Raw genomic sequence first — 21,129 nt, forward strand, 5'->3', positions numbered from 1 at the left:
ACTGCTCAAAGCATCCGAAAAGTTTGAGTGGTCGAAGGAAGCAGACGCTGCCTTCACACAGCTAAAACAATACCTTATGTCACCTTCGGTCCTCACCGCTCCCAGAGAAGACGAAACACTCCTGCTTTACATTACGGTTACTAATCGAGTGGTCTCCACGGCCATGGTGGTCGAGCGCGATGAGCCCGGCCACATCTACAAGGTACAGCGACCAATCTATTTCATCAATGAGGTGCTCAATGAGTCCAAAACTAGGTACCCACAGATTCAGAAGTTGATCTACGCCATACTGATAATATCCTGAAAGTTGAAACCTTACTTCGACGGATATCATATGGTGGTCATGACTGAGTACCCTCTGTGAGACATCATTAGCAACAAGGATGCGAACGGGCGCATCGTCAAATGGGCAATGGAGCTATGCCCCTTCTCCTTGGAATTTGCAAGTCATACAACAATCAAGTCTCAGGCACTCGTCGATTTCATCCTCGAGTGGACAGACTTAAGCACGCCTGCCTCTCTGGGATCCGATGAGTATTGGACGATGTACTTTGACAGCTCTCTCAACATTGACGGTGCGGGAGCAGGAGTCCTTTTCGTGTCACCATCCAAGGAGCAGCTCCGGTACGTCCTCAGGATTTATTTCCCAGCATCTAATAATGCCGCCGAATACGAAGCATGCCTACATGGTTTGCGCATTGTGGTTGATCTTGGTGTTAAACGTTTCTATGTCTATGGAGACTCGGCTCTGATCATCAACCAACTCAATAAGGACTAGGACACGACCAGAGAAAAGATGGATGCATACTACAAATCGATCAGAAAGCTAAAAGGCAGGTTCTATGGCATCGAGTATATACACGTGGTCCTAGACAAAAATCAAGCAGCGGATGCGCTGTCAAAGTTAGGATCATCTCGAGCCAAAATCCCACATGGCGTATTCATCCAAGACCCGCTCACGCCTTCCATCGAAGAGGAAGATTCCATGGTCGACAAGCCTTCAGACCAGCAGTTGGTGGCTATGGTTCTGGTGTCATGCACCGCCGAGCCGCCTCTGACCACTCATGAGCTCGACTAGAGAACACCTTTCATCAAGTACCTAACAGATGGTAGCGATTACACTGATCAGATAGAAAACGGGCGCCTAATGCGTCGCAGTAAGTAGTACCTGCTCATCGATGGCAAGCTATGGTGCAAGAACGCAAAGGAGGAAATCTTGATGAAGTGTATAACCCAGGAGGATGGTGAACATCTCCTGGACCAAATCCACTCTGGCTCCTGCGGTAACCACGCGGCCTCAAGAACGCTGGTTGGTAAGGCTTTCCGAGCAGGGTTCTATTGGCCGTCAGCAGTAGCCAACGCAGAGAAGCTAGTCCGCCACTGTGAGGGTTGTCAGTTCTTCGCCAAGAGAATCCACGTACCAGCACATGAGATCTAGACAATACCAGCCTCTTAGCCCTTCGCATGCTGGGGACTGGATATGATCGGGCCCTTCAAACCGGCTCCAGGGAAATTTACATGCGTCTTTGTGCTGATCGATAAATTTTCTAAGTGGATAGAATACATGCCTCTGGTATAGGCATCCTCAGAAAAGGCTATCACATTCCTCGACCAGGTCATCCACTGTTTCGGTATACCCAACAGCATCATCACTGATCTGGGTACTTAGTTCACTGGACACGCTTTTTGGGACTTCTGCGATGAAAGGAGCATAGTAGTAAAATATGTCTTGGTGACACACCCTAGAGCTAATGGACAAGTCGAGCGAGCCAATGGCATGATCTTAGATGCATTGAAGAAGAGGATGTATAGAGAAAATGACAAAGCTCCCGGAAGATGGCTCAAAGAGTTACCAGCCGTGGTCTGGGGCCTCAAAACTCAGCCCAGTCGTAACATCGGCATCTCACCGTACTTTATGGTTTACGGTGCTGAGGCAGTCCTTCCAGCAGATATAACTTTTAGATCAGCATGGGTAGAGAACTTCGACGAAGGAAGGGTCAATGAAGTACGAGAACTAGAAGTGAATAGCATAGAAGAGAAGCGGCTTGATTCTTGTGTACGTACGGCCAAATACCTTGCTGTTTTGCGTAGGTACTACAACAAGAACGTTAAAGAGCGGTTCTTCATGGTCGAGGACCTGGTCCTGAAGTGGAAGACGAACCAGGCTGGTGTCCATAAACTCGCAACCCCATGGGAGGGGCCCTTCATGATCAAGGAAGTCACACGACCAACGTCTTATAGGTTAGCTCACCTGGACGGTACGGACGTACCAAACTCATGGCACATCGACAAGCTTAGACGTTTTTATGCTTGACCACTGAGATATGTACTCCTTTTGTACTTTCGATTTACTTCAATAAAGCTATTATGATTTCTCCGACCACTCTAATGTGTAACTTCAAATTTTATGGTTATTCTAACTTAGCCAGTAAAAGCCGACCACCATTCCTTCTACGATTTTCGGAGCAGGCCCTGTCTCTGGTTCCTCCCAACACGTGCATGGGATCTGCTCTCTACGTTACGGGTGATCGGCAGGTCCCCCTTGGTTTGACTTGTCCGCGTCTACGTGTGCACAGGTCACGCACCTCACACTCCGACCACATGGCAAACTAGGGCCGCACAAACTTTTCGGGATGACGTGTCGAGCAAAATGGTACAACTAAATAGAATGTTAACATGTTCTCACTTAGTTACACCAACATGAGTTTCAAGCTTAAATACGTTTTATACAAAGCAAACAAGCTTATGATGATATACAGTTATGTTATTACAAGCTTGCCTGAAGAGGCCCAAGTTTACAATAACACAACTATGTCCTTCTTCTATAGCTCTAAGCCTATTCCATTGGCCGGTCGAGGCGCGCGGCACCTACTGCTCGCTGCTTCCGATATCCTACTCGGGTCTCGGGGACTCTTGTGCCGATCGAGCTGAAGGGGATGGCCCCACCGATGCCTGGCTGGTCGAGACCGCAGGCTTCATCGGTTGGCTTGCAACTTATGGCGTTTCTAGCTGACTTGTCGATGGCGTACCCTGTACAGGTGCTGTCCCACCTCCACACAGGTTAATGTCGCCAATTATCTTTGACGACAGGTCCAGCTGGGCCATCCGAAGCTCCTTAGCCTTGTCCGGGTCTACCTCCTTCGGGTACCCAGCCTCCAGGCGCTTGAGATTGATCAGGGGGTAGTGGGCACGCACCATGCTTAGCACATGTGCACCCGTGTACTCACCCACCTCGTTCACGAACTCTTAGAACCATCCCCATGCCTTTCTGCATCTCTCGACCAGTCCGAGCTGGGGCATCCTCGGCTCTTCCTCTGTGAGCGCCGGGTCGATAAGGTCGAGGATGGGCAAAATGCTAGTTGCCACTTCTTGGCACCGGTTCTTCCATGTGTCCCGATCCTCAGTGGTCTCTAGGCATCACGCCTTCCAGCCGTCACGATCTTTCATCACGGCTTCTAGATGTTTCTTGGCATCGACTTTTAAAACTAAAAACCGTACAAGACATCAAAATGTAATGGCACGACAAGATAAGGCGGGCAACAGAATGAGAAAGGTGGTCTAGAACACTTACTTTTTAGTTCCTCCTTCATTTTGGTTGTGCGGTCCTGGAGTTGAGACTGGTTGCGTGCTAGTTTCTTGTTATCCTCCTTTAGACGACCACACTCTGCGGTCACACGGCTATTCTCCTCTTGGAGGCGGGTTACTTCGGCTTCTAAGCCTGCACTACAGCTATCACTACCAACAATGCAACAACACGTGTCAAGCACTTGCTGTGATAAAATGACAACTTACTTATTTTTTCCTGCTCTTTGTTACTGAGCTGGACGACCAGGTTCTCGTTCTGTGCCTCTTGCTCCATCCTCTCCTGGTCGGCGGCTTCAAGTTGGCGGCGCAAGCATTCCACCTCGGCCGCTAGTTCTCTATTGTTGGTCGTGATTCCCTCAATCTGGTCAAAGCACCTCTTTCGGTACTTTGCGGTCTTCATCAAGTCCTGTATACAAACAAGCTAAGTCAGACAGTTCGACTAAATAGCAGGATCAAGTGGTCAAGCCAAACATACCTGGACTTCTGTCACTAGACATTTTGCCGCTCGTTCAACTTTTAGGGTCTCTTTGACCTCTGGGATTTCCTCATGCATAACCCACTCGTTGTTCCGCCAGCGCGACACATATACATGTTGTTGTTTGTCTTGGGGACGGCCCAGGATCTCTTCTACTTCGTCCTCTTCGGCCTCTTGTTCAGGAGGTGGCGTTGGTCTAGAGTTTGTAGTCTCTGCGACCACTATGGCTTTCCCACGAGCCGTAGCATCGGCAAGCATGCTCTGTGCCACCTCCGGCTGCTGCTCCTCGGCTTGGTCTGGTCCCCTTGGCGCCGAAGTATCCCCCTCAGCAGGGTTAGTGCTCAGAGCACTTGTACTTGGCTCGGCTCTCTTCTTGACCAGCTGCTTGGGGACTGTCGTTTGGCCACTCATCTGCTGAGGTTCCGGTGGATTTTCTTCCATAGGTTCATCCATAGCTGGCTGCTGGGCAGTTTTTTCCGCCATTGCTGGCGAAGTCATGCCGCACTCGGCTAGCTGGTCGGGATTTTCGGTGGATGCCGACCTAATATATCAGATATAAGTTCAGAAGACAATAGTATTCAATACAAGTTGTAAGCTTACATCAAGGTTACAAATACTTACAGATTGGAAGCATGGAATGACGTGGCGAAGGAGCGTCTCTTCGACCGCGCTTGCTCCACGTGCTCGACGGGTTCCACTGGGTCTTTTTCCACGACCAGTACCGGCGCCGGGGTTTGGTGCTCGACACCTTCTCTGCTTGTCCTCTATGTTGCAGTGGTCGGTGATGCGATCCCTGCTGGAATAGAGGAGCCACCCTGCTCCATTGACTCCATTTGTCTCCTCCTCTTTCGAGGGACGAGTCGGAAGATGTCCGCAACCTCTGTTTCATCGTCTGAAAGTGGGAAGATGGCCTGACGACGTTTGTTGGCCGCCGGCTGCTTGCCAGTAGCCCTGGCCGTTGCCTCCTCTCCAACCCTGAGTACGGCCCAGTCGATGTCTTCGGCCCTGGCACTGGTCTGGGCGGTTGGGCTGGCAACTTGCGGCCAATCCACACCAGGGGGTGGAGACACAAACACTGCTGCCCTATCACGACCATTACTCTGGGAAACATAAAGGCGACAACACAGTCAATTTTTGTTACAACATAACTCTACAGGTACAAGGAAGCATAATTTACCTTTGGGGGAGGTCGGGCCAGCTTGAAGGCATGCTCGATGTCACTTAACCTGACATAATTGGGATCGGCTAAGTTGAATAGCTCCCCAATTCTGGCCTTGACTTCGATCTTGTGAAGCGTCTCTTTTCTAGTCCTTGTTGGATCTGCGCTCCCCTGGTATTCATAGCCAGGATATACCCTCCTCTGGTAGGGCTGGATCCTTTGGCTGATAAAGTTCCCAACCACGCTTGGACCATCCAGCTTTCCCCACAGGATCACCCCGAGCAGTTCTGCGATCTGTTCCAAGTTCTCGGGCTTCTTCGACCAGCTGTTCTTCTTCTCCGGAATGAACCCCACGTCGCATAGGGTGATCGTGTTTGGCTCTTCGCGGATGTAGAACCACTTCTTGTACCATTCGTCCAGCGATGTGTTCCAAGGGCAGTGCAAGTACTGGGCCTTCATCCCGTCATGAAGATTTAGGTATACGCCTCTAGCTATCTTTGAGCCGCCGCTCCCTTTCTTCCGTGAACAAAACAGATGGCGAAAGAGGTCGAAGTGGGGCTGGAAGCCACAATAGGCTTCGCAAAGATGGATGAAGGTGGAGACAAGAAGAATTGAGTTGGGATGCAGATTGCAAATCCCAATCTCGTAATACAAATAGAGCCCCTGAAGGAAAGGGTGCACTGGAACCCCAAAACCCTGCTTGAAGAAATCCTCGAAAACCACAATCTCACCTGGTTGTGGATCAGGGTAGCTTTCTCCTTCCGGTGCGCGCCATCCCATGAGTGCTTTGTTGTGGAGCAATCCCATGGTGACGAGGTCTTCGATGGACTGCTCATTGCTCCTTGACTTCCACCACTCCTTCGCCATGACTCCTTCGCCATTAATTCATCCTTGCTAAAGGGGTGGATGCGGTGGAGGGGTGATTGGTGATGATTTCGGAGGAATAGGGTTCGGCAAGAGGAAGAAGAAGGCTGTGGCAACGAATGATAATGGGGATCGGTAAAAAGTAACTTACCAGTTCTATATTATAAATAACCAAGAGCTCCGTCGTTTTGTTCGCCCGAGATTCTTGGGAAACGTGCGCATGCGCCGTAGACAGTTGTTTTCACAACCTTGAGATCTACGCCAATAAACGTGCCACTTCGTTACCAGTGTACGCGCCTCTTCGATGATAGTGTGAGAGGGCCCACACTGACGCACCTCCTTACAGGTACCAAGCGACTGTTTGCCAGAACGAGAAAGAAGACAGTGTGACGTGCTATACCCATCTGCTTTTTTGACCAGACGTGTCAGATTGGACTTGATAGAGTAAGGAGATAAATAAATACACCAAATAATAGTACTAGCGGCGTTCGTTTCTTCGCTGCATGTTTTGTGCTCAAGGATGGACCAGACCACTGCCGTGCTCGGGGATTGCTCCGACCACTACAATGCTCGGGGACTGCCCAGACCACAGCCATGCTCGGGGACTGCTCTGACCACTACAATGCTCAGGGACTGCCCAGACCACTGCCATGCTCGGGGACTGCTCCAACCACTACAATCCTCGGGGATTGCCCAGACCACTGTCGTGCTCGGGGACTGCTCCGACCACTAATGTGCTCGGGGACTGTCCCAACCAATGCTCAGAGATCGCTCTCCTCGGCAACATGTGATTTGTACTCACATACAGTTGAGAGACATTTATTTAGACCTTGCTACAAGGCTCATACTTCGCCTTCCAGCAAGCCCGGGGACTACATCGGTACGATGGACCTGTCGGTGCATCTCGTATCGCCTGTACGACGATTGCATTCTTAACTTCAGTGGAAATTCTTTTTTAGACCCTGGCACCACGTGCCTGCGTCACCTACTACCAGGCTCGAGGACTAAGTGGGCACACTTCATCTTGCGGTGAATGTGTTTATTTAATCGACCCCTGTGCTTTGACTGATTGTAAGGATTACTATCATGCTCGGGAACTGTCCCAACCACTATTTGGAGATCGTTCTCCTCTGCTATATGTGATTTGTACTCACATATAGTTGAGAGACATTTATTTAGACCTTGCTAAAAGGCTCATACTTCGCCTTCCAGCGAGCCCGGGGACTACATTGGTACGATGCACCTGCTGGTGCATCTCATATCGCCTGTACGATGATTGGTTTCTCAACTTAACTGGGAATTCTTTTTAGACCCTGGCACCATGTGCCTACGTCACCTACTACCAGGCTCGAGGACTAAGTGGGCACACTTCACCATGCGGTGAACGTGTTTGTTTTTCGACCCCTACGCCTCTGATGATCAAGGATGCTACGCTTCAAGGTTCACTTACATTTCTTTTCAGAAATACAAGTGGGCACACTTCACAGGATGGAAATTTTTTCTTTTTTCTTAAGAGCACCATACATTCTTCGGACAACCTACTTCTCCAGCGACAATGGTGGTCAGAGATGTCAAGGACTCAAGCCTTACTTGTCGGAGAAGGTTAAAATGACGTGTCGCAGCATAATACATGGTGCTCGTGGACTAGGTGTGGGAGGATTAACCCCTATACCCTTATGGCTAGGCTTGGGCCGGCCTAGATCAGAGGGTCTAGTCCATCAAAAGATGATGCGTGGCCCGACCAACCTATTTGGAGTCCCGCGCAAGGAGTCAAGGCAGATTTGGTGATCAAGCAAGATCCTGGTCGGTTAGAATAGGAATCCTTATCCGGCCACATATGGCAATTATAACTGGCTAGGATTAGTTTTCAGATCTCTAACCCTACCCCCGGACTATATAAGGCGGGTAGGGGACCCCTCTAAAAACATCTCTCATTGACATACAGCAATACAATCAGACGCAAGACGTAGGTATTACGCCTTCTTGGCGGCCGAACCTAGATAAAACCTCACGTCTATCTTGCGTCACCGTCTTGTTTGTGGCTTGCGCATCTGTCTGCCAATAATCTACTACCTTGGGCATACCCCTAGATAGACTGCCGACCATATTTCATCGACACCCAGCGACCCAAACTCGCCCCCATGGGCTTAGCAAACGCAATAAAACCCCTCGCACGACATGAGAAAAGTCCCTAGAGGAATAAATCCACTCCTCCAGGGCCTCGGGGGCTACACCCGGTGGGTGCACTCACGCGCACCCACCAAGGCCTCGAGTACGAAACGCCATCCCACCAAGAGCTGCCGCGAGCCAAGTCTCGTCAGAACCTTAGGGAGAGCGCTCACACCCTCCTTGAGGCTCGGGGCTACTGTCGGGTACCATAAAAAGGGCCCCCCTAAGCAAAAACCGAAAAAATCGCTTAGACCCTGTTAAAATCAAAGCCAAGAGACAACTACTGGCTAACCCCCACCTTGTCCGAGGCTATCGACTCTCCATCTCGCTCGAGGCCTCGCACAAAAGGCCTCGGACAGGCTACCGATTCTCCGCCTCGCTTGAGGCCTCGCACGAAAGGCCTCGGACGGGGTACCGATTCTCCGTCTCGCTCGAGGCACCGCATGTGAGGCCTCGGATGGGGAACCGATTCTCTGTCTCGCTCGAGGCCCCGCATGTAAAGCCTCAGACGAGATGCCAATTCTCCGCCTCACTCGAGGCCGGCTCGACAACAACCCCGCCGCCTCCACCTCGACCGATCTCCCTGACGGAATGTCACGTCCAACTAAACGTGACCAACCACTCCCGCGACGTCAGCCGGACGATGGATCGACACAATGGAGTGGCCGACGAGATGGGAAGTCGCTTCAACACCAGGCCGTCCGGGACAGGACAGGGCAGGGATTACCGGCCGCTATGCTTGGTACTGTGCCCGCGACTGACGCCCGCACTACACTGTGCTACCTAACCCCTGCTCTAAGAACAACGCGGCGTGGGGAGTCAAGTCCGGGTCACTGTAGCCTCGGAATCAGTGTATAGGACCAACTGCTCCCTCCGAGCCTCGGCAATCCACTTCAGGGTCTCGGTAGCCTCGGGATTCATGCTCGCCGAGCCCCCCCCCACGATGGCTCATCCTCGGCACCAACTGAGCCTCGGCTCTTTACACTACCAGCACACAGCGACCGGCACGTCGTCCACTGTAACACCCTAGGTGTTTGGCTTCCACTAAATTGCATGCCATTTCATAAACATGTGCATTATCTATGTCATCATGTCATTGTTACTGAAACGTGCATATGCAACATTTTCAACTGTGTATGTTTCATGCTTGATTGTTGTGAATGGTAGTAGTGCAACATGTGAATGTTACATGAAACTCTCATACTTGGAAACATGGCAATATGGTAGTAATGTGACAAGTATAGGATAACAACAAGGTCATGCAACATGTGAAACATTGTATTGAAACATATGCATGAATTGCTTGTTTTACTTTCTTTATCACATGTGATCAGTAGAAGTGGTATAACAACTTTATAAAATGGTTGATCATGGTCTAATACACCTTAACTACATTTAGTTTACTTGTTGGAACATTGTTCATGTAGACCAAAATGACCAAATTGCCCTCAAGTGCAAGTTTGACTTAAATTGACCCATGGAGTGTCATCGTTTGACTGATTCAAAAGTCCAACTTAGAAGCTTTGCATGGCTGTGCGCTCTTTACAAAAGTTGTAGATAATTTATCAAGGAACAAAAGTTGTTTTATGGCCAATTCATGAAAATGGCTAGAACATACTCAAACATGGCCCACAAGTCAGATGTACATGCTGATTTCATACTTAGCAAATTTTTCCTAAGTCCCAAGCAGATTTTAGTTTCATGAGCTGATGTTTGGAGCACTGTATCTCACTGACCAAGCTGAACTAGCTCGAGCTCCAATTAGTAAACTTGTAGTACTCATGTAGGTCTCCAACTTTGTTAACTACGGCTTAACCTGGATCGCCACGGATTAGGAGTTAATGATCGTCGAATGGGCGCTGTCAGTCCTCGAAAGTGAGCACTGAATCGGGGCTACAGTGATCAAGTTTCAGAAAAACGACGCCGCGTGTCCGCCACCCGTCGCCGGACACCTGCTCGCGCTGGCCATGCGCCGTGCGCCTCCTGGTGTCGGAGCCGTGTCTTGAAGCCACCTCGCGCCTGCCCGAACGCACTCGCCCTTCCCATTTCGCATTCCTCGCCTCCCACCGTGCGCTGCAAGAGAGCGCCGCCGTCCGCCATTGCTCCGCCTTCGCCCCGCTTGCTCGCCACCGCGAAAACGCGTTGCCCTGATCGTTAGCAGCTGCGCCGTGACCTACTCCACCTCCTCCACCTCACTGCTGCGTCAATTAGGCTTGGGTAAGGTCGCTGTGACCTTTCTGACACCGCTGCGCCATTGCCACACCGGTGACCTCACCGTGGCCAGCACGGCACCGTTCCCCTCCTCCATTCTTAGCTCGCGTTTAGCCTTCTCCATCACGAGTAGCTGCTTGGGTGTAAATGCCATCACCAGTGTCGGTCCAGCCACGCCGGGACACGGCCGAGCGCCGCCGTGCGCCATGGCCGATTCGCCGTGCGCCGTGGCCGGAGCGCTTAGGGACCACTAGAGCTTCGGCGTGGTAGGGAAATCGAAGCGTGAGGACTTGGGAAGCACGCCGGTGCTGTTCAATTCACCGGAGGGTTCGCCGTCGGCGAGTTCCACCGTCGCCGAGGCCGCCTCCCCTGCTCCTCTCGCTGGCGCGTGGGACCCGGCTGTCAGCCGCCGAGGCTCAGGCGGGATCCAGCTTGGGCTGAGCCGCATCTTGGGCCGCGCCAGCGTTGCTCGTGGGCCGCCGTTCCTTGGGCCAGCCCACCTGTAGCTTTTAGGTTTTCTTATTTATTTTGTTTATTGTTTTCACAGATTTATGTGCATGATTCTAAAATATGTATTTCCTAGTATATAGATCCAAATGATGTGGTTCTAATTTTGTTAAGTTCCTGGTCATGTCTAGTATTTAATAAAAATATAATATGAGCACATGTTTTAGAAAATTTGGATGAATTAAATAGGAGTTTGAAATGTGTTTTTAGAAGCATGCAAACTTGTTTGAATTTTATCTTGAGTTTCTGTGGTCCAAAAATTATGAAATTTTGTGGGTCCTCTATTTTGGTTTATTTGAAGCTCTGGTAAAAATTTCAGAGCTAGTGCATGTGTAGTTTTTAAGTTATAGAATTTCCTTTTATTAATAGGTGGATCTTGTGTGAATTTTTATAATTTTTCTATAGATCCAGTAAAGGTAAAATTTGGTGGGTACTATTCTTATGCTAGAATGATGCTAGGAAAAATGTGAAATCTGTTGCTTGACACTTTTCATTAGGATTTCTTAATTATACCATTTTAAGCCAGTATGCCTTATCATTTTTGTGTAGACTGTTATACTTACTCAATGGCTTTGAAATTTTTATGGTAGCCTATGTGAAGCATGAGATAGCTACTGTAATTTTTATAGATTTTTATGAACAGTTTTACTATATATTGCTTTAATCACCTAATTAACTAGATAAATTAGAAAAGGGTATTAAATAATTTATTTAGAAGTTGACACTATACTTTCTGATGTTTATTAGGTATGCAAAACAAGTTGGTAAACTTGGTTTGATCAAAGTATGCTTTTGCACAATCATTAAATAATTAAGTTACTACTTGTTGCATATGAAGCTTTAGTTGTTATTTTAAGTATGTCTTTACTATTCTAAGTTCATGGTACTGTTCCTAGGTGTTAGGCCTTTAACTGAAGATGAGCATCTTTATCTTAGGTTATGCAAGTTAGGTAAGTTGCTCTTGTTATTTAAGTTAAGTTGGATACATGCTTAAAGTGATTTGAATAGAGCTAATTACTCGGTAAACGAGTGTCCAGTGATGTTTTCATAAACAACCATTGTGATTCATTCATCATGAGCATCATGTCATTCCTTATGCATCCATGATACTTATCTTGTGCATCGGCATGCAATAGGTGTACCAGAAGGAGTAACCCTGCTGGAATTCGAGGAGCCGAGCGAGCAGCAGCAGCCGACACCGGAGATTCAGGAGGAGCAGCCTTCAGGAGAAGTGCCAGACGAGGTCGCCGTTGAGTGCCCTGACCACCATCCTTGCAACTTTGTGAAAGGCAAGCCCCGGAGCATATTAAGCCTCCTAATTTCTGAAATGCAGTACAGTATTATTGTTACATATATATATATTGTTGCATTAAGTTTAGGTGTTGGATGCAAACACTTGCTGCATTGGTTACCCAATTCCTTGTCCAGATATTGTTACCCTAAATCCTATGTAGCTCAGGCTCGAGTAGTGCTTATCCCTGCTTAAACACGGTAGAAGTCGGGTGATTTCCTGTCACCCGCGAGATATAGGAATATACATGTGGCACGGTTGGCTATATTTGCTATCGTGGAAAAGAACCAGTCTTAATTTGAAATAAAGACCGGACGGAGGCTTGCCGGTTTGCAGTGACTCCGTCTGCGTCGCTTAAGGACTGATTCTTGGAGCCTTTCCTGTTCATGTTGAACGCATGCCTCTCTCTTAGTTGGCCGGGTCTGGAGACCGACCGCGAAGCCGAGTAGCTCAACTCAGGCCGGGAGTCGATAAGTATAAAGTACGCCTCGGAGGGGAGCCGTAGGCGTGAGTCCAAGGGCAGGTGATTTAAAAGTCCTGATCGTCCTAGCAGAAGGGTAATCCCTGAGAGCGCTGGCGCTGATCGAACCTGCGAATTTGGTTCCTGAGTTGTACCAAAGGTAACCCACGGCTACCCTTGCTAAGTATGCTAGGGTGAGAGTTAGGAATACCCCCTCAGCTGAGTTGTAATTCGATTCGAATCGCCGTCTCTCCCGGTTAGTGAGAACTTGACGGGCTTATCTCCAATGTAGATACACTTAATAACATAATGGTTCGGCAAGGATGATATGATGATGACAGCCGTATTATACCTGCTATGGTTAATACTGTTTGCTCCTAATAAGTGAGTGCTCTAGTACAGGTGCTAATTTAGTGGACAGGTAATTAATGATAAGCTTGATACTAAGTTTAAATTGGTTACTATAATCTTAAGCTCTTTTCTGCAACTGTGTCAAGCTAGCCCACCTAAAAAGCCTTGCATGATCCTTGGTGTCTTTATTTCTGTTTTTGTCGGGTAAGTCTAGCTAAGTACCTTCTCGTACTCAGGGTTTATCTCCCACCTGTTGCAGATGACCAGTTCTACTTTGGTTGCTGCAAGTACTGCCTTCTTCCAGCTGGGGATGAAGACTAGACCGTTGGGCGCGGTCTCTACTAGTCCTCGTACCTGATAATGCTTTTGCGGGACATGACTCAGATTTGGCAATGTATTTGAAAACCTTGATGTTTTGTACTAAACTATGTTGCTTCCGCACACTCAAACTTGGTTTGTAATATTCTAATTCAACTCTGATGGATGTAATCCGAATGCTACTTATGAAATGTTGTAACAGATGATGTGTTGTGTTGAATCATTACGATCTTGGTTTGTATGTCGAGAGTTGGTTGAAATCCTTCATGATTTCCGGACTACCGGGATTATGGGAGCTTAAGTACAGGAATTTGATCGCTTCGGTGATTGTTTTTGTACTTACGTTCTTATGATTTGGTCGGTTCTGTTACATCCACCATGCCCTGCGTCAAGCTATCACTGGAGCTCCCACGTCGCACAGGATCAGGTGTGACCGGCGCGTCGCTCCAGTGAACCAAGGACAAAAGACCGCTCCATCGACCATGCCGCCACAGTGACAAGCTACATGGCTCGGACACGCCACCTCCGCTTACAGGACGCCACGCAGCAAACACATGTATCACTCTTGTCCCCCCTTCAACTATAAAAAGGGAGAGACCGGGGCCGTTTTTAGGACACGGACAGACAGACAGGCGAACACAGATAGACTCACTCACTCACGCGCAAGCGACACTTTGTAGCACGCACGCTTCCCCGCTGTCTGAGATCAACATCTCAAGCAATCCACACCGCTCCACGCAGAGACCTGGGACTAGCTCCCTTTCTCGCCCAGCTTATAACCCCCTACTACGAGCACTTCGGTGCAAGGAATACAAGATCGATCTCTCAGACTGGACGTAGGGCACCTATTGCCTGAACCAGTATAAACCTTGTGTCTCTGTATCACCATCCGGGATTAGAGGCACGCAGTACATTTTCACTAGGTGGTTGAGGGCCCACTGGTCCAAAACACCGACAACTCTCTTGGCCCACGTCTATATTCCCAGCTCTCCGGCCCAAGTGCCATGCTCTTGCAGAGCCATGTGCAACCTATCCAAGCTCTTGAGTCATATGTCCGTGAAACCGCGAGTGTTAGCTCTGATTACCATTTGTAATACCCCAGGCCCGGCACACGGCACAGGCCCAATCTACCGAGGGGTGGGCCCTACCTACATAGCAACCCGCTTGCGCTTTCATACTCGCTTCGCGTAAAACGGTTAACCGAAGGTTACTACACGTCCTTGACCTAGATATTTAAGTCGGTCTGCCCGTCCTACGATTCACTGTTACCAAAATCTGGCTACACAGTAACTCGCATGAACAGTGACTGAGCAATAGTGTTGTGCCGCCAAAGTAACCCTGATTTTGGCCTGGCCTACCTTGGAGCTACAGTGCCCATAGCTACAGCTTCGGACCACAGCCCACGCGCACAGCAGTGCCTCGGCCCAACCGAATTTCGGCCCATTTAGACGGGATGTTACATCCCAGTCCTAGCTCGTGGTCATTCATACAGTTAAAAAATAGAACCAAAATACCCATCATTCTGGTAGGTACCTGCTCTATTAAAAAACCCCCCGATTGCAAGTCATCATAATCAAGCTCCAGGAACATGCTTTATCCACCTTCAGAACTTTTAAAAACAAAGCAGTTCCATGATTTCTAAAGTTAAAAAAAGAAAAAGAAGAACGGCAAAGCAACCTCACAAAGCATCAATATATTCCCATTAGCCGGAACCAAATCATCTAGCCATGGACTTGCAAACAGCATCACAAGAAATGTGTACCAACCAGTAGGCCACTGATCCAGATCGGCGAGGTGATGTGGCCACGTGCTGTTGGCATCCTGGAGTGACTCTCGAACGCTCGATTAGCCAATAGTGCTTGCGTTGTGCCGATGGCAAACTCACTACTTTTCGGCGCTTAATAACTGCCAAAGCACAGCGCATGGGCGGTTTCATGGGCACTCTGGTACTTCACTTACATTGCTGCCTTCAACTGGCAAGCGGCAAACTGCAGGCCCCCACTTACTAGACTGATGCACTGTAATGTAATGTACTCACGGTGCACAATTAAGAGAAGCACGTGGCAGGAAGCACGTTGCAGGCATCACGAACTGATTAATGTGGGCACGGATCCATCCCACCCCCATCTTGCGGCCGTTCAGTTCAACGAATCAATCTTTTCTCCTCAGAACAAAATTTCTTTTCTCCTCAGAACAAAATTTTCAGGGCTCGCACGGCAAAAAAGTGTGAAACTGTGAATGATGTTGGTATCTTTGCTCTGCTTTTACATCTGGAGTCAGCGCCTCTGTTACCATGGTATACTCAATCTGGAAGAAAAAATTATGTCAGCATGTAGCTCTGTCTCTAAAAAGCTAGTAGGTAATCTTCTTTCAAAAAAAAAAAAAAAGCTAGTAGTTAAGATAGTTGCCTTGTTGACAACTCGAAAGGGTGACCTGTGAACGTGTGCTGAGATCTTGTTGCCGAGCTTTAGTCTCTCTCCACATATATTGTTGAAACATCACAGTCACAGGAGATAGTGACAACTGAATTTGTGGGCGTAAGAGCACCAGACGAGTTGGTTCAGTGGCTTGCCCAGAGACCCATGACATCTACAAAAAACCAGAAACACAACCAGTTAGCAAGACAAATGAAGGGTTACATTACATGGTCAATACGGAAAACTGAAGTGGACAACTGAACCAAAGCAAAAAGAATAAGTCGTCCTTTTCAGTATTTTCTATGTAGGTGGAATTTGTAACTTAAATTATACGTCCATAATGATTTTATTCATGGATCTGATGAACCTGGACACTCTTTGAGAAATGTGCTTGGTCAGCACTACCTACCCTCAGAGGCTTCAACAGGAGGTGTGCTTGGCAATGAACATTACTCCCTCCGGCTCAAAATACATGTCACCGCCCTCATTTATACAGCACTGCAAACAGATGTGTCATTTATTTGTGAATAACATTTATTTGGCAAGGGCGAGAAAGGAAGGGAAAATATAGCTAAAAGTTCTAGGATGACCTGTATTTTGAAAGAAGTTCGGAATCAGAGGGGGTACCTTGTAAAGCAATGCGCCAGCCACATTCATCTTCATTTTGTATAGTGTCTGACTCAGAAATTGTAGGATCTCTGGTTGGCCTAGAGGGGGGTTGAATATGCCTGTCAAAACAAACACTTAAACTTTTATCAAATTCACCCTGCGGCAGTGTCGCTTTGCCGGACTGCGGCACTGCCAAACTAGAACAGCGGCACTGCCGCACCTGCAGACAACTTCGAGTCACAGTTCAAAATCAGTGAAAGGAAACTTAAATCAGAGAAATTTCTCAGCCTACTGCAGGTATGATAGTCACAGATCAAAAGCTAGAGGTTGTAGGAACACCACACACAAGTAGATCGACTAGAAACCCTAGAAATTACCTCAACAACAATATGACATGTAAGTAATGTAAATCAAGCACAAGAGACACAATGATTTATCCCATGGTTCGGCTCGCCACCAAGGCTTGCCTACGTCCACGTTGTTGAGGTTAGTCACTAAGGCTTAGGGCTTTCCAACTCTTCCTCGTTCTCAAGTTAAGAGACTTAACTCTTGAGATGAGGGGTGAATTTACTAGTTTCAAGAGATGGTTACAAACCTCCTGGGGCTGTCACACAAGTTGGCAAGCTCCACGGACGACGCTCTAACCGGCTAGGAGCCAAGCTCTAAGAGTAACAAACACAACCGCTGACCAAAACGTGAACCAAGTGCTCTTTTGAATTGAGAAATCAATGGAGCTGCTCTCTAATCGAGTTTTGGACCCTTTTCTTTAAAGGATTGATGGCGAAATCAATGGATTTGCTTGAGGGCTCAAGGTCAACAATGGAGGGAGAGAGAGACGCTCCTTTCTATTTTGGACGAGCTGGAGTGAGAAAGAAGAGGCAGAGAGCCGTTGGGGAGGAAGGGAAAGGGTATAAATACCCTCTAGCCCCCAACGGTCACTTAAGTCGCGGCAGTGTCTCTCTTCAAGTGCGGCACCATGCAAGACAGCAAGGGTAAGAGTGAAGTGTAGACTGTCTTGGCTATGAATCTGAGGATGCATGTGTATGATTGAGCACTTGGTAGCACATATTAGATTAAGTATTGTGTCCCCCTTTATAGCACGGCTTTTCTTATACTCAAATTCAAAATATAAAAGAATTTAAACCTCATTTGAGTTTGAAGCCATCAACATTTGCAATTGGGGGATCCTCCATTTCATGTAGCATCCTCGAATATAAATTCCTGCTTATCATCTCGATAAATCTCATTAGTTCTTTAATTGCGTGGTCATTATCACCAAAACCCACAATTAGGGCTTGATTGCACTTTCAGAAATATTATGAACTTGTAACTGATCCTGAAAAGAATTCCAAATAGATTCTTTCACTCTACCACACATAGATCTTCTGGATGCACAGCCAAGAGATGCAAAGAAATCAAATGATATGACAGCTGATCAACTACTGCATAAATCTCGCTTGAGCTTTCATGTCTAATGTCTTCTACTCCAAATTCATGGATGCTGTTGTTTATTTCAATTGAACTAACACCCATATCCTTTCTCGTCCCCCACTCTTTCATTAATTTCCTGAGCCTTTTCATGTCTTCCCACTGGTGAGTTTCGTATAACAAGTTTGACATTAGAACAAACAGACCTCCACTGATGCCCTCCAGTTCAAGTAATTGCTTGATCACTTGCCTGCCAATCTCGACATTCCCATGGATTCTGCAGGCTCCCAGCAATGCACCCCAGACCACAACATCAGGCTTCATTGGCATCTCTTTTATTAGACAAACAGCCTTTTCAAGATGGCCACGTCGGCCAAGAAGGTCAACCATGCAAGCATAATGCTCAACTTCATGCTTAACATTGTAAACATGTCTCATAGATTCAAAGTAATGCTGTCCAGTTTCTAGTAGACCCCCATGACTGCATGCAGAAAGAAGGGCCACAAAGGTAATCCCATCTGGCGAGGAGTCTGTTACCATTGATCTGAAGAACGTGATTGTATCCAATGCACGACCATACATTGCCAGCCCCCCAATAATAACATTCCAAGAAACTACATTTCTATTGCACATTTCACTGAACAGGCTGATTGCCGTGTCTACCTGACCACATTTTGCATACATGTCGAGAAGCGAATTAACTAGAGAGACATCAGGATTATAGATATTGTCTCTAATATAAAGGTGTACCGTCTTCCCTACAGTCAAGTCGCCAATTCGCCCACAAGCAGAGAGGACAGCCACTAAGGTAATCTCATCGGGAGCAAGACCCTGGGATTGCATTTGGTTATAAAGATCCAAAGCTTCATGGCATTGGCCACGTTGAACATAGCAAGAGATCATGGCATTCCATGAGACTATGTTCCTCTCTGGCATGTGGTCAAACCAGCATCTTGCAGCATCAACTGAGCCATGCTTTGTCTGAGCGCAAAGCATGGACGTCCATGAAACAACACTCTTGACGGGCATCGTTTCAAAGCATTTACGAGCCATCCACAGATCCCCGCACTTACCGTACATGTCCACCAAAGCGCTTTCAAGAATTAGATCAACCCGAGATCCACTAACCAACATACGACAATGCACAAGGCGACCAATTTCAAGGTTCTCCTCTTGTGAGCAGGCCAGAAGCAGGCTGGCCAGTGTGAACTCATCTTCCAAGAACCCTTGACGCCTCATCTCTCCAAACAAGGCGCACGCCTCTCTAGTATCCCCCGCCTGCGCGTACCCACCGATCATCGAATTCCACGACACAACATTCCTGCCCGCCATCTCATCAAAGAACCGCCTGGAGTCCCCCAGCGATCCAGCCGACGCGTAGGAATGTAGAAGCGCGTTGCCCACAAAGACCTGCCCCACAAGGCCAAGCTTCAGAGCGACGCCGTGGACGGCCAGCGCGTGCTCCCACGCCTGCGCTCTCGTGCACGCCTTGATGACGAACGGCAGCGTGAACTCATTGGGCAGGAGCCCTCGCCTGAGCATGCCCCGGTGGAGGCGTAGTGCCTCCCGCGGGCAGTCACTGTTGCAGTAGGCTCTGATGATGGTATTGTACATGACCCTGTCCGGGTCAGGAATTCCGTCGAACAGACGGCGCGCGTGGCAGAGGGCGCCATACCCGGCGTTGGGCGAGACCGAGAGAGCGCAGTAGGAGGCGAGGAGGAGATTGGATGCGGCGGACAAGGATCCGTGGACGAGGAGGTGGGCGTGGAGCTGGTTGAGGCGCTGGATGGAGCGGCACTTGCGCAGCAGCTTGTGCAGGGACGGGAGATGGTGGCCGGCGGGCGCGGGCGTAAGCATCGAAAGGCGAGGAAAAGCGACAAAGCAGTTCGCGTTTGTGAGGTGTGGGGAAAAACCCCAGCCCATGGGCCGCGAATGATTCTTACTGGACCCTGCACCAAAAACTGCTTTACATATCCCGCAAATGGCGAGCGCCAAGCATCACAGTTCACAGGTGCACAGCGCGGGCGGAGCAGCATGAGGCTGTTCGGGAAACACGTGTTCCCGAGGCAGATCGCCCTGTTCGCCGCAGGGTAGGTACCTCCTCCGTCGTTCTCCTATCGATCTCTCCTCAATTGCAGCCGGGCGGCGGCCGGCGGCGGCGTCATGGCTGAGGTGCATGCTCGATTGAACATGAACTGCAGGCTGGTGTTCTTTGGGGCGACGACGTACGACGTGCACCGGTCCATCAAAAACAACGAGCAGCCGCCGACCAGGGAGCAGATGGAGGCGCTCCAGGACTACATCAACTCCAAGAAGCGAAGCAGTGAGGCCGGTGAAGAATAAAGATCCGTGCTTTATGCGAAGCTGATACATATTCATCATTTGCTAGGTGTGTATGCTCGCAATAAGATCGGATCAGGTGGGGGCTGAAAACAAGTAGGTGCGTGCTATATGTTCGACGATATTCCCATGAGGATTTCTGGACTGTAAATGAATCAGTAAATGGCTTCGACGATATTCCCACGAGGAGACCATAAATAAATCAGTAAATGGCTGTGTAATTATGAGGCTGTAATTGGTCATCTTTCGAGAGAAGCATGGCGGAGTGCGCGACCCTGGGTTGGGTGTAACCCGGCGTCCTTGCCAGATGCACTCATATGTTTCGAGAGAAGCATGGCGGAGTGCGCGACCCCTGGGTTGGGTGCAACCCGGCGTCCTTGCCTCAGACCTCGTATGGATGCACTCGTATCCATCTAAATCCATGTTGGAGTGGATTGAGATAAAAAAAAATATTTTAAGTTCCACCTTAATATACTCCAATACATGTGGATTAAAGCCTGTTCGTTTGGCTGTGACTTATCGTAAATGATCGTAAATTTTCAGCCGGAACAGTATTTTTCTCTCACACAAACCAGCCAGCAGTACTTCTTCACGAACCAGCAACGAAACGAACCAGCCAACCGAACAGGCTGTAAGATGAATAGAAGTACATCCAAACAAGCCCACAGCGGGTTTGTGCCGGGGCCGGGGGCCATCGCGTGCGGACCGGACGCCGGCACGCGGTGATGGTGGACGCGAGCAAGCAAACCCATAGTGAAGAACTATACTATGATATTCGGCCATTTACACATGTAGATATATATCTCACTTATATAACCAATGTATATAATAATAATTATATATATAGAAACATCTCAACCAAGTGTAGCACACTATTTCCTATTACAGTGCAACTTTATATTCATAAAAGGAGCGGAAGGTAAAATTTATTAAGCAAACTGATGC

General features: G+C 48.4%; 1 protein-coding gene across 2 annotated transcripts; it reads right to left on the reverse strand.

Moving 5' to 3' along the window:
• Positions 1 to 14,997: 14,997 nt before the first annotated feature.
• On the reverse strand, positions 14,998 to 19,894 carry LOC136552288 (pentatricopeptide repeat-containing protein At2g22410, mitochondrial-like). 2 transcript variants are annotated; one of them, XM_066543827.1, is made up of 5 exons: positions 17,561 to 19,894; positions 16,435 to 16,535; positions 16,217 to 16,305; positions 15,824 to 15,979; positions 14,998 to 15,697 (listed from the first exon to the last, which is right to left on the reverse strand). In XM_066543827.1, the coding sequence occupies exon 1, from the start codon at positions 19,765 to 19,767 to the stop codon at positions 17,779 to 17,781; it is 1,989 nt and encodes a 662-aa protein (XP_066399924.1). In that variant the 5' UTR covers positions 19,768 to 19,894; the 3' UTR covers positions 14,998 to 15,697; positions 15,824 to 15,979; positions 16,217 to 16,305; positions 16,435 to 16,535; positions 17,561 to 17,778. The 2 variants fall into 2 exon arrangements, with proteins under 2 accessions (XP_066399924.1, XP_066399923.1); XM_066543826.1 differs by having other exon boundaries at positions 16,435 to 19,894.
• Between the last annotated feature and the right edge of the window lie 1,235 nt (positions 19,895 to 21,129).

This window comes from Miscanthus floridulus, chromosome 4 (assembly GCF_019320115.1).
Source record: "Miscanthus floridulus cultivar M001 chromosome 4, ASM1932011v1, whole genome shotgun sequence".
Classification (NCBI taxonomy): Eukaryota; Viridiplantae; Streptophyta; class Magnoliopsida; order Poales; family Poaceae; genus Miscanthus; species Miscanthus floridulus.